The following is a 15,036-nucleotide window of genomic DNA, read 5'->3' as shown; positions in this document are numbered from 1 at the left end:
CAAATGCCAAGACACTATTTTAAAAATGTTAAAAAAAAAAAAAAAAACGTAGGTACCTTCCCTCCAGGACACACCAGCCACAGTATGGATCTCTCTGAGTGACGCAGGTCTGGCAGTCCGTCTTCAGATGGCAGGCCTGTACGGGCACCTTCGTGATCTGCATAACCACAGAATCATAAAATGATTAGCTGGAATGCTGTACTGACCAATCAGCATCTAAGAATGCAAAGCAAAACCAATCACAATTCAGTAGGCAAATTATAACGATGCCATCACGGTTTTAAAAAGTCACAAAGAAAACTTTAAAACCATAAAAAGTAAAGTAGTTTCTTGAAAAGTATGAAGTTTATACTGAAATGACCTAATCTAGACAAAGCCTGTATGTGAAGTGATTCAAGCTGAATTAATTGCACAAAATTACAGAGAAAACGACAAACAAGAATGATTTCAATACATCACCGCCTCATAAACACTGCAATTACATCACTGTATGGTCATAGACTCAGCAAGACGTACACTATACCAATGCCTTCAAACTGCATTAAAAAAATTATAATGTATATTTTGGTAACAATAAAAGGCACTCAAATAGGTGCAATCATGCATTTCCTGAGGTTGAGGCGGCGATAATCAAAGAGCCTCTACTGAGCACAGCGTCTGTGATAAATGACTTCAGCCTCGTACCTTTTTCTCAGTGGTGATGTACAAGTGCGCCTTGGTTTTGTCAAAGAAAAGGTTCTTATTTACATAGCCGCTGGTTTTGTAGCCCGGACCGGGGTTGTACGCCTCTGGGTGGCTTGATAAATGTACCTGGGTAAAGAGAGAACAATAGAAAGCCACAATTAAAGAGTCGAGCACAGGAAAGAACACATCTGTCATATTTACAGACCACACAAAACCCCCTCAGCACACTTGAGCCACACCTGACAACGCGTCAACCCTAACGGCCTACAAGCCACATAATGACCATGAAACCACAGCTCCATTCACAGGGAGCTCACAAAAACCTGCATCCGGTCTGGTTTTTATCCATCTATCGCTCAATTTCATCTGTCTGTCCTGCAAATAATCAGCTCTAACAAAGCCTTTTTATTTGAGTGTAAGAATTGGACTCAAGTTGAGAGAGCTGTTCATTATTTCTAATATAACGTCTAACAGGTTTTAGTTGTGTCTGCGGTAGCGAGGGGTTTCGTCAGTGATTTCTTTTTCTCTTTCATCCCTCTGTCAGAGATTCGCCACGATCACCCACCAATTCCCTCACCTGCCAAAGCCTAAACTCCAGCTTTGTGACACGCCTGCTAATTCAGGTGTGTGACATCAGGTAGCGAGCTGCTTGTAGCGGTTCACTAATTGGTTGTCTCAAATTTCCAGAGATGTTCGTTTCCTCAACATTTCTTTAACAATGCCTAACATTCTGCTCTAGTTCCACGTCCTCCTACGGACTGTCAATTTTTGGTTATTTTTACATTGTGGAAAAGTTAGTTTAAAGGGTTAGTTCACCCAAAAATGATTATCGTGTCATTTACTCGTCCTCATGTTGTTCTCATGTCATTTACTCGTCCTCATGTTGTTCTCATGTCCTTTACTCATCCTCATGTACTTGTCCTCATTGTGTCATTTACTCGTCCTCGTGTTGTTCTCATGTCATGTACTCATCCTCATGTACTCGTCCTCATTGTGTCATTTACTCGTCCTCGTGTTGTTCTCATGTCATGTACTCATCCTCATGTACTCGTCCTCACTGTGTCATTTACTCGTCCTCGTGTTGTTCTCATGTCATGTACTCATCCTCATGTACTCGTCCTCACTGTGTCATTTACTCGTCCTCGTGTTGTTCTCATGTCATTTACTCATCCTCATGTACTCGTCCTCACTGTGTCATTTACTCGTCCTCGTGTTGTTCTCATGTCATGTACTCATCCTCCCTCATGTACTCATCCTCATGTACTCATGTACTCATCCTCATGTACTCATGTACTCATCCTCATTGTGATTTACTCATGTTCTCATGTCATTTACTCGTTACTCGTTTACTTGTCCTCATTGTGTCAGGTACTCACCCTCGTTGTGTCACTTACTCGTCCTCACTGTGTCATTTACTCATCCTCATGTACTCGTCCTCATTGTGATTTACTCGTCCTCATGTTGTTCTCGTGTCATTTACTTGTCATCAGGTACTCGTCCTCACTGTGTCATTTACTCGTCCTCATGTACTCGTCCTCATTGTGATTTACTCATCCTCATGTACTCGTCCTCATTGTGTCATTTACTCGTCCTCACTGTGTCATTTACTCGTCCTCGTACTCGTCCTCATTGTGATTTACTCGTCCTCATGTTGTTCTTGTGTCATTTACTCGTTATTCGTTTACTTGTCCTCATGTACTCATCCTCATTGTGTCAGGTTCTCGTCCTCGTTGTGTCACTTACTCGTCCTCACTGTGCCATTTACTTGTCCTCATGTACTCGTCCTCATTGTGATTTACTCGTCCTAATGATGTTCTCGTGTCATTTACTAATTACTCATTTATTTGTCCTCATGTACTCGTCCTCATTGTGTCAGGTATTCGTCCTCGTTGTGACACTTACTCGTCCTCACGGTGTCATTTACTCATCCTCATTGTGATTTATTCGTCCAAATGTTGTTCTCATGTCATTTACTCATTACTCGTTTACTTGTCCTCATGTACTCGTCCTCGTTGTGTCACTTACTCGTAATCACGTTGCTCTCGTGTCATTTACTCGTCATCCGGTACTCGTCCTCATTGTGTCATTTACTAGTCCTCATGTACTTGTCCTCGTGTCATTTACTCATCCTCATGTACTCGTCCTCATGCTCTTTACTGTGCAATTATAGGGCTTTTTTTTATAGGGCAAATTATGAGGACTTTTAATATTCAACATTATTGATCTGACTCTACTGATGCTGTTGTATAAGAAGTAAACTGAGCTGGACGATGAATTTTTTTGCAGAACTGCTTTGTAGATGAAATTAACTTAATAGTTGATGATCTTTACAACCGAACTGAATCAACACTGAACTGACTTCAGCTGAACAACAGTCGAAATGCATCTTCTAATCTTTTAAGCTTCAAAAAGACACTAAAGTGTCATAAAAAAGTAAACATGACTTTTGCACCATATTTCAAGTCTTCTGAAGTCATACAAAGTTGTTGTTTTTTTTAAGTCATTTACTGATAATATTCTCCTTAAGTGAGCTGCTGCATTCGGTCAATTACAAGAACTGAATCAGATTTTTAATTTGTGCATATTTCTTAAATTCATTGTGATTCTTGTATGCATTGTAAAGCACTTTGGTCAACCTCGATTGTGCTTAAATGTGCTCTATAAATAAACACAGACTGACTGATTGATAGTTTTATGATGACTTTTTGTCATTCTAAAGCTTGGCAGCAGCAGGCCTCATTTACTTTCATTATATTGAAAATAACTGAACAGAAACATTAATCATTTGTCTTCCACAGAAGACGAAGCCATACAGTACAGGTTCAGAATGACATCAGGGTGAGTAAATGTTCATTCTTGGGTGAACTATCCCTTTAAATTAATAGTTTATAGTTCACATTCAAAAGTCATTCTGCAATGTTTTTCTTACATACAGTAACTAATGAACATCTAGAACACATTCCTACTTGCTTATAAAGTGGTACGACCTCAACTATATGGGTTATAGCACCTCAGATGAGGGTTTGAGCACCTTGTGAATGTAGTTTCCTGAATTTAAAATAACTTTTCTCACCTTGATCACCTCTCCAGCATTGTGACCCAGAAAGGCAATGGTGTGATCATTCTCGACAGCCACGGCCACTGCGGTCAGCAGGTTCTGCCTGGTGAAGACTGGATTGGCCTTCAAGGCAAACTCCTGCCGACTGGCCAACGGAGATGGAAGAAAATCGGCTCCACACTTATACTGGTTCACAATGTCTTTCTGCAAGATAACAAACAAATAGTAAAGGGAACCAGACACTTAAATAAACATGAAATGTACTAAATGTACTTTTTAAATACATGTTCCTGCACTTACTGTCTGGTTAATCTTTCATCAAAATATAATTTGCTCTGACTCCAAGATATTTTTTTACAGTGTCTAAATGTTTTCTTGTATTTTCTTGCACTATATGACAGAAGTAAAACAGGTTGAAAAAGAGCACATTTTGTACATCTCTACTCTTTGGGTGCTGTATGTTAAGCACAGAAGTAGCAGCAGTTTTCTAAAACACCATTTTCACTGGGATAATTTCAGGACGAAATCACTCAAAAAATGTGGGGTTCTTTCAAAAGAAAGCATATAAAAAGAAAGTGTAATAGAATATATTCAGGAAAAAAAATTAAACACAGATAAGCAAGTTACATATTAGTTTATTACACTAATGTGTTTGATATATTATAGAAGTTATCAAGCAAAACGTATCCAGTATAAAGCTAAACACAATCTATTTTCATTTATGTGTTTGAGGGAAAATTTCCATTTTCCTTTATTTCCAAATAAATTATGGATGTCGAAGCAGAATGATAAAAAATTAACTTCGGACATTTCATGTCCTTTTAAAACCATTAACTGACATTTAAATATTTGGTAGAGGCTCATTATACACACACTGTTGGGTCTATTAAAAAAGCTTAACATTGTTAGTTGTTAAACTGCAAAGAAATACGTATCAGTGGCCAATGAGCTGCGGCTCAACATTCAAACAAATACCGGTAGTGTTGCTGTTAGCAGACTGCACCGCGCTTTCAGAAACCCTCCACCTTCCCCAGCTCCACCTGTATAGATCTGCTACGGGGGTACATGTGCAGCAGCGGCATGTCTTACTGAATGTCTGTGAATGTATTGGCAGTAGCAAGTCTCGGTACTTGCTATGCAACAGTAGCGTAGCAGATCTATTCCACCAAAACCAAATATTTTAACATTGCCATACCCATTAACATGCCAATCTCTCAGAGAGTTGTCATGACACAAATAACTTTTCAGCTTCAAAACAGGCATTTGTGTCATTGATCAATGTTAAGAAAAGCTACTACTTACATCGTGTTTGACACATGGTTCTACACTGGATGTGTAGGGACTCTCCACAACTAATCTGTCGTCAATCTTGCCGTTGTCCGTGTAGCAAGCGGTAACGATGGCCAACAGTTTCTGGTTGATGTTTTTAAGGGGGTACATACACAGAGCTGAATCAGTGGCCCCTTCCTCTGAGCTCGCCACCACAAACAGGACTTTATCCCATTCCCTGATATTCCCATACTCTCCGGTTTCAGACATGGCCTGGGCCAGCTCTTTCCCCGGCTCGGTCAAATACGCGGCCTGGACTTTATTGTAGCGATTCTTTTGGCCGCAACTAAGCTGAAGCTCCGTGTACGAATAGTAGTGATTGTCGTTCTCGCAGAGGCGCGAAACGAAAGTAAAGTTCTTGTTGTCCGTTCCACCGAGAGTGCGCGAAAAGAGGAAATAGACAAAGTTGTCATTTTTGAAGGCAAAGCGGAAGTCGTGCAGGTACTTGGGCACGAAGGGAACTGCCTGGACCGTAGACGCCTCAATGATGCTCTCGAACACGACCCAGTCGCGATAGTTCTGCACGATTCTGGTGCTGATGAGTTTTGAGCTGTCCATGCTCCCGTAGCCCTTCCCTACCAAAAAGACGTTGAATGGTTTGTCATCCAATTCGAGCGTGGCCATGACGCCCACCACCGAAACGTGCTCTTCGGTGCTGGCAGCATAAGTCCGCTCCCCTTTGCTGTCGCTGTAGTATATCTGCTCTTTGACGTTGGTGAGGTTGAGCAGAGAGCAGATTCCCCGGTATAAACTCCCACAGACTATCAGCGACCCGTTAGACGAATGAACCAGCAACAGTTTATTGGTGTTGTTGGTGTCTTTCAGGTCTTGGCAAGTAGACACTGGAGGTGTGCAACCCCTCGCATCTTTCTTGGGCCCCGTTTCAGATCTGGCCTCAATGTTCAATGAAGAGTCCAATTGATAAATAGCATTGACCGCACCAAGGTAAACACGCCCGGTCTGGGAGTCCCGTGCCACGTTATTGATGGGCGTGTCCGTGGAAAACTCGAGTATGGGGTCTTCGGGGGGGGCAGCGGTTACTTGTAGCACCAGTAGGACCGCTGGTAACCAGGTGGCCATTGCTGTAAAAAGAAAGAGGTTGAATTAGGATAAATGACAAAATGCAAAGTTCAGATGTTGGGGTGTCAGTGAGAATAAAGATGTCAACTCTTTCCCCACCAGCGTTTTTGATCATTTTCACAAAAATGTAATGGCCCCCAGAATATTCTAGCTTCATGCATTTTTTTTTTTTTTTTATCAACACTTGAATTTTTTTTCAAAGACTACAAGGCTTTATCATTGTTTCTGCACATTTTTTGCCAGTGTTTTGATCCCGGAGATTCAAAACTCTTTCAAGAAGATGCATAATGGCGCCCCCTGCTATGTAACAGTGAAAAAACGGAAAGCCGGAAAATGCCTTCAATGGTGGATAAACGGTGTCTTATAAAAGACAGAAAATTCCATCAATGGCAGGGAAAGAATTAATTAGTATTGCTTGCTAAGTTAGACATCACTATTACAACTGTTCATACACTCTAGAACCCTAGAAACCACCCAGAATACCCCCAAAACCTACTAAAACATCCTAACCTTAACCTAACACCATAGAAACTCCCTAGAACATCCTACAGTAGCAACCAGCAAAATAGTCATTAACAGTGTGCACAAAGTTAAGGCACAAACACATTATGGCTACAACAGTTGGTGAAGGTCACTACAGGTTGACTTGACCAGCGTGCTCAATCTCTCGGCCCATTCATCCCTTCGGAAAACGTTCTTCAAATTAAAAAGCCTAACGAAGCTCAAACCTGGGCGGCTGTTTTATGATGTTAACCTGCCATTCCCTGGAGTTCCATCGACGCTGCGAAGTGATAACGCACTCGCCCTGAGGGTTGAGTTAATTTCAGCTCTCACATTCATTTACATAAAAACCCCTGCCCTTCTATTGGCAGGTTTCATCTTTTTCCCCTTCTCCCTGCTGATCACGAAGCTCATTTATTACAAATTCCATTTCTTCACGTAAATGTAGCTGCCCTTTTTAGTTCATACCCTTAAACAATTCTTTTTAATTTGGAATGGTGGCTTAAATTGGTTCGCGTTATTTGCTCTCTTTATGGGAAGTGGTTTGTTATTCTTTTACTTTGTCCTTAGGACGTTTTTTGCTCTTGTATGATTTGTTTCAGAACTAGTTTAGGTGGAACTCAGGTGTAGATAGATGCCAAAGTGTGACCAATCACCAATAAATCACCAATGTCTCAATTGTTTCTCCAAGACAGTAAAAGAGACTTTTGAATGTGAAAGCGTGACCGATCCTGTAAGGAAGAATAACACACTTTTTTTTAATGTCTCAATTGTTTCAGCTAAACAGCAAAGAGATTAAATGGACAGAAACTTGAGACTTGAAAGTGCGACTGACCCTATAGGAGAGAAAAATCACCAATGAGGCGGCTAAATGGAAAGCAAATGGAGACTTTTGCTTCTGTGTGAATGCACGAATGACCCTGTTTGTAAAGCAATGACATCTCTGTAATATCTCGATTGTTTCTTCCGGATGGCAAACAGATTAAATTGAGGGCAAATTGAGACTTTTGCTTCTGTCTGAAGAGTGACTGACCCTGTAGGAGAGAAAAATAACAAATGTGATCTCCAATCTCTCAACTGTTTGTCTCAGAAAGTTTAGAGATTAAATGGAGAGACTTTTTTCCCCCTTGTGTCCAAAAGTGTGACTGACCTCCTGATTCTCCTGATTCTCTGATTATTTCCAAGAGAAAAAGACCCTAAAAAAAATCCCATGAGTCTCTTCTAAAGTTTTAGACGAGATCAATAACTTCGTTGGACACTGATTTGAATTTTCCAATCAAAAGACAGCTCAATATAAACTCAAACATGTCTCATCAAAGTCTTCCAAAACCAAATGATCTGAGCTGTCCTCCACATCTTCTCTATCAACTCTTTCTGTCAACAGTTGTTTTGTGCATGTTCGAGGATTCTGAGGAGAAACATCTAAACAAAGTTGATGTTGAAATTAGAACTCCAACTTTCCTGAGCTGTGAAAGAGCAATCTATATGAGCAATTGAATTTTTGCTCAGAGATTTACTATGGGATTGGGTTTAGGAGCACTATAGGAGCAAAGACCATCTCAATGCATCTGCCTGCAGGTGCTTGAAAGGAATCATATAATATTTAACCTCTAATTTAGGAAGACAAATGACAGCATTTACTAACAGCGCTAGACCTGAAAGGACATTTCAGCAGCTCTAACTCAATACTGAGCTCATGGACACAAAGGAAATGGGACGTGGACGTATAGATCAGCGACAGAGACTTCGCTTAAGAATCACACATATATCTTCAGGGATTCAATTACCCTGACATGTGTGTTCGTAATGCAGGACAGAAGGTCAAGACACACTGGCCTGCGTCCATTAATTCTGTTATGGCCGTCAGTGCGGAGAGTAGCCTTGGAGAAAACTTAGCCGTCTGTCTCAATTAACGCAAATGACAAAACGCAGAATTCAGATCCTATTTGTTGGGGTGTTGAATTTCATGGTTAAGCAAGTAGAGGTCAATTAGTAGCGCTTGCTAGGGCAAACACTTTTACTATCCATACTTAAGGTGTGTTCTATGAAAATGAATGATAGCTCAAGCCATGCGGTTGGTTTAGGGGAGGTTAATTTTACAAGCAATCAGACTTCCAGTTTCCACTTGTTGGACAATACAACATGTTAAAAAAAAAAAAACTCTTACACTGTCCTAAACAGATTTGATGCGACAACACAATCTTTCATGTTACCAGAGTTTTGTCCTAACCAGAAACCCCCTAGAACACCTTAACAACCACACAGCAGACACTAGAAACCACAAACCCCATAGAAAAACAACATAAAAACCACATAGAACACCCTAGGAAACGATAATACACACTGGCAACCTCACAGAACACCCTAGAAACCTCACAGAACACTACAGAAACCACATAAAAAACCTAGATACCCCCCAGAACACATTAGCAACCGCATAGAACACACTAGAAACCATAAAAGCATTAGAAACTCATTTGAACACCCTAGCACTCACATATAACACCATAGAAACCCCCCTAGAACACCACAGAAACTCCCCAGAACACCATTTCAATCATTCAAAATACCATATTAACTCCATAGAACAGTAGCAACCATTCAGAACACCCTAAAACCCCCCCTATAACATCCTACCAACAATCTAGTGACGACTCAAAACACCCTAGCAATCATACATCGGAAACCCCCTAGAGCACCCTAACAACCAACAAGAACTCCCTAGACTAATACAATATACAAAACTGATGTTTTTCACTGATGACAATGCTTATTTCATCCATGCTTAGAAACCCCTGAGAACATGGTGTGAACCACATAGAACACCCTGGAAACCCGATAATACACACTGGTAACCTCAAAGAACACCCTAGCCACCACTCAGAACACTATATAACCCCTCAATAACATCCTAGCAACACCCTAGTGATGACCTAAAACACCTAGTAATCATAGACACCACATAGAACACCATAGAAATCCAAGAGAGCACTCTAGCAACCACACAGAACACCACAGAACCCCCCATAACATCCTAGCAACACCCTAGTGATGACCTAAAACACCTAGCAATCATAGACACCACATGGAAGAACACCATAGAAATCCCAGAGAACACCCTAGCCACCACTCAGAACACTATATAACCCCCCAATAACATCCTAGCAACACCCTAGTGATGACCTAAAACACCTAGTAATCATAGACACCACATAGAACACCATAGAAATCCAAGAGAACACTCTAGCAACCACACAGAACACCACAGAACCCCCCATAACATCCTAGCAACACCCTAGTGATGACCTAAAACACCTAGCAATCATAGACACCACATGGAAGAACACCATAGAAATCCCAGAGAACACTCTAGCCACCACTCAGAACACTATATAACCCCCCAATAACATCCTAGCAACACCCTAGTGATGACCTAAAACACCTAGTAATCATAGACACCACATAGAACACCATAGAAATCCCAGAGAACACCCTAGCCACCACTCAGAACACTATATAACCCCCCAATAACATCCTAGCAACACCCTAGCGATGACCTAAAACACCTAGTAATCATAGACACCACATAGAACACCATAGAAATCCCAGAGAACACCCTAGCAACCACACAGAACACTATATAACCCCCCAATAACATCCTAGCAACACCCTAGTGATGACCTAAAACACCTAGTAATCATAGACACCACATAGAACACCATAGAAATCCCAGAGAACACCCTAGCCACCACTCAGAACACTATATAACCCCCCAATAACATCCTAGCAACACCCTAGTGATGACCTAAAACACCTAGTAATCATAGACACCACATAGAACACCATAGAAATCCCAGAGAACACCCTAGCCACCACTCAGAACACTATATAACCCCCCAATAACATCATAGCAACACCCTAGTGATGACCTAAAACACATAGTAATCATAGACACCACATAGAACACCATAGAAATCCCAGAGAACACCCTAGCAACCACACAGAACACTATAGAATCCCCCTATAACATCCTTGTAACACCCTAGTGATGACCTAAAACACCTAGTAATCATAGACACTACATAGAACACCATAGAAATCCCAGAGAACACCCTAGCAACCACACAGAACCCCCCATAACATCCTAGCAACACCCTAGTGATGACCTAAAACACCTAGTAATCATAGACACCACATAGAACACCATAGAAATCCCAGAGAACACCCTAGCAACCACACAGAACACTATAGAATCCCCCTATAACATCCTAGCAACCCCCCCAGAACTCCCTAGCAATACAAGACTGATGTTTTTCACTGATGACAATGCTTTTTCATCCATGTTTAATAACCTACCATCTAAGGTCAAGCAAATAAATGTGTTGTTTTATCAAGTAAAAGCTTTGTTGTAGATGTAAATTCATGATTGAAGGACGCAGAACACAACATACATTCTCACTGAATAAAGTGCACACAGGTCTTATGAAAGACACTCCAAATGAACAGCTGATAACTAGGGCAAAGCAGTATCTTGGCTGAAGGGCGGAAAAATAAAAGGCTTCGCGCTCCCTTGTTTAAGCACGATGAAAGACAAAAACCTTTTTATTAAAACATGTAGAGGGAAACTTTTCCCTGACACAAAACTTCTTCGAGAGACAGAGTCTTTATACTCTGATTAGGGTGACCGAATTCCTGCTCGGTCTCTCTCATTGTACGGCATGTAGCTTCAAACATTCATTTGCTTATGCATGCAAATCGCTCACATCCAGCCCCCAAAACCGTCTGTTGCAATACAAATTCCCTCAGATGTGCGGTTATAGGTCATCGCGCGTGGATCCGGTCTCCTGTCCCCGTGCGGCGGGCTCTTTCATCCATCACACGCGCTGTTAATCCGCCTGCTAATCCTGAAATTTGCGCAGGATCAAAGTGTTGCGGCTCGACATCACGCAATACCGGCGCAGCAGGGCTCAACACCAACCGGCTCAGCACCACTGCGGCCCACTCCATCAGGACATCGAGGCCCGCCGGATAAACTCCTTTACCTGACGACAGATACCGAATTTGCCCAGAGCAAACATGGTCTCAAAACGCGTGAATAAATAATAACGAAACAACTAATGCACTAATGAAGCAAAAAACATCTGGAGGAATCCAAGCGGAGAGCCAGGAGTGTTAAATTATAACTGTACTGAAGAACAGAGGGGTTTACCTCCAGGAGAGAGACAGAGAGAGAGAAAAGAAGACTCATTAGCGTAGGTTTATTATTGCCTGAGAGAGATAATCCCGTTTTCTCCTCAGTCAGGCGAAGGAACAAAACCCCTTCAGCTCGGCGCTGCATCTCCAAACAGGCGTCTGCAGGAAAAACGGCCTTGTTAGATCTCGCAAGCCTTCAGGGCAAGTCCACACGTGTCTTTCACCTGCGCCACTGAAGATTACAGGACACCGTCGGGTTCAAGCTGTCAAATAAACACAAAGCCACGTCTCAAGCAGAAAGTGTGCGCGGACTCCAACACAGAATGGACAGAGTTGTTAGAGGTCTGCACAGGGCTTGTGCGTTAATAAAAGATGGATCGTTTTTAGTTGTAGACTGATGGGTGGTAAACATGCACCAACATCATCTGAATGAAGGCAAAAACCACAAAATAAAGATAATAATAAAAAAATAAAAATAAAAAATGATAAAAGAATAATAAAAAAGAAAAATGTATGATAATTTCACAGTCTGATTCATAGTAACCTCCCCACCCCCCAAATAATAATAATAATAATAATAAATAAATGAAAACATGACAATGAAATAATGGTATTTTTCTGGTCTGAAAAAAAGTAAAAGACAATAATAATAATAATAATAATAATATTGATATAATGGTAAACACCAGGTTAATACCAAATTTACTTCAAAATAATACTACCGAAAAAAAGAAAGAAAAGTATATTGGTAATTGACTAAAGGCAAAAGCAATAAATAAACAACTAACTAAATAAAAATATTAATAAAACACTTAATTTTTTCATTATTAATTTAAGTCCAAAGTCTGAATAAAAAAAAAAGTATATTACATTAAATAATAATAATAATAATAATAATAAATAAATAAATAAATAAATAAATAAATAAATAAATAAATAAATAAATAAATAAAAACATGACAATGAAATAATGGTATTTTTCTGGTCTGAATAAAGGTAAAAGGTAACAATAATAATAATAATAATAATAATATTGATATAATGGTAAATACCAGGTTAATACCAAATTTACTTCAAAATAATACTAATAATACTACCGAAAAAAAGAAAGAAAAGTATATTGGTAATTGACTAAAGGCAAAAGCAATAAATAAACAACTAACTAAATAAAAATATTAATAAAACACTTTACTTTTTTCATTATATACATTTTTTTTACATTAAATAATAATAATAATAATAATAATAATAATAATAATAATAATTATCAATTATCAACTTTGAAGTTGGCTTGAGAAAGCCTGACAAGAAAGTTTGAATAAGATTGTTAAAGTTTAAAGTTTGAAGGTTTATAAATAATGGTTTATCTAATAAATAAAATAAAAATAAAAAATCTTTAAAAAAATATACTGAAATAATGGTAACTTTCTGTCTAAACAAAAACTGAAAAAAGTGAACAGTGATATAAATGTATGTAAATGCTAGTAGTTAGGGTCAGGTACTTATTAGTTTAAAACAAGGGGATTTTAGCACTGGACAGTATAGAACGAGATGAGTAATTACTGTTTGATTCGTTTTTTTATCTATTTTCCCAGAGAACGATTGCTCGTCATCAACATTTAGGAGTCCACTATAGCATTCAGATGTTAGCTTCAAAGCCAACAGGCATGATTCACTCTCCGAAAAAAAGGTACGAAAGCGGTCACTGGGGCTGTACCTTTTTAAAAGGTAAATTTTTGTACCTAAAGGGTGCATATTGGTACCTTAATGGTACATATTAGTACCTAAAAGGAACAAATTAGTACCTAAAAGGAACAAAAGTGTACCGAAAAGGTACAGCCCCAGTGACAGCTTTCGTTTTTTTTCGGAGAGTGTTCCACGGTGCTTTTACCAAGAGAAAGACAGAATGACCCCCAATTCTTTTCAAGAGAGAATGAAGAGCACAATAACTAAATGAAATGATGGGGCTGGATGTGGTCCTCAGCACTCCTGTGAGCCGGACAGGTCTGAAAGTGCGCAGTGAACTTCCTGTCACAGTCTCCATTGAATTTCCATATGAGTGATTATCCCGACCGGCTCTTCATTTATTTTCATTTGATGAAGCGTGCAAGCGGTTGGCCATGGCGGCCGGGCCAGCGCTGAGAGCCATTAACAGTCTGGCCTGAGGACCAGAGCGCACCTCTGCTGTGTGAGCGTTGCGCCCGTACACATTTGGGCTCATATGATGGGTTATTGTTCCTCTCAACACTGCTGCCAGCTGTTCCCACACACAAACACACACACACGTTTGCATGTCAGGATTGGATCCAGCACTTACTGGTCCTCTTTGCACCTTCTGGCGGAGGCGAGTGTCCGCTGGGAACGCAGAGATTGTGTGTGGACGGCGGACACAGCTGGCCCAGGCCAAACAAGATTAAAAATGGAACGGTGGAGAGAAATTCTCCACCAATCCCATTCGATTATCCGTCCATCCTTTCATCCGTGCCTTTCTCTCTCCCTCCGATTCCTCATTTTTTCCCCCCTCATTTTTCAGTCACGCCCTTCGAACTGTTGTGACGCCACAGTGAATCTATTACACACCTTATTGTCTCTAATGAAGTAGCTTTGCATCCATTAAGTCGGTTGAAGCATGAAGCTTGATTCTTCTGCTTACGGCTTCACAGAGAAGTGAGAGGAGCTGCTTTCATTTTTGGCCTTTTAGACTGATTTATTGATGGGGATAATACTAAGACGGTTATTATGTCTGAATAAAGGCAAAAGCCCAAATAAAAATGTTTTAAAATTTAAAAATAATAATCATTTAAAAAATGTAGTCAGAATAATGGCTAGTAAAAGAATGAATGGATTATGGTAATTTTCCGGTGTGAATAAAGGCAAAAGCACACACACACACAACACACATAACACACACACACACACAACACAACACAACACAACACAACAACACATAATGGTAATTTCCCAGTCTGAAAAAAATAAGAGACATGAGAAAATGAAAGTTTTAAATAAAAAAAATTAATAAAAAACTTAAATAAATTAAATAATAAAACAATGAAAATAATGAAATAATAGTAATTTCCCAGTCCGAAAAAAGGCTATATATATATATATATATACACATATAAGATAATAATGATACGAAATGATAAGAAGAGAACAATGAATATATAAGAATCGAAGTGTGTGTGTGT

At 39.8% G+C, this 15,036-nt stretch overlaps 1 protein-coding gene across 2 annotated transcripts in view; it reads right to left on the bottom strand.

The window, feature by feature from the left end:
• Positions 1-15,036, bottom strand: part of plxnb2b (plexin b2b) — a 153,246-nt gene that overhangs the window by 34,221 nt on the left and 103,989 nt on the right. For both annotated transcript variants that reach the window (XM_084398033.1, XM_084398032.1), the window contains 4 exons: positions 5,045-6,153; positions 3,758-3,946; positions 685-810; positions 57-157 (listed from right to left, as the gene is read on the bottom strand). In XM_084398033.1, the coding sequence (XP_084254159.1) occupies positions 57-157; positions 685-810; positions 3,758-3,946; positions 5,045-6,151 (1,523 nt within the window). In that variant the 5' untranslated portion in view covers positions 6,152-6,153. The remainder of the gene's footprint in view (positions 1-56; positions 158-684; positions 811-3,757; positions 3,947-5,044; positions 6,154-15,036) is intronic.

This window comes from Rutilus rutilus, assembly GCF_951802725.1.
Source record: "Rutilus rutilus genome assembly, chromosome: 23".
Taxonomy (NCBI): Eukaryota; Metazoa; Chordata; class Actinopteri; order Cypriniformes; family Leuciscidae; genus Rutilus; species Rutilus rutilus.
Note: the sequence above shows the minus strand (reverse complement) of the source record. Positions and strands in the feature narration are given on the sequence as shown.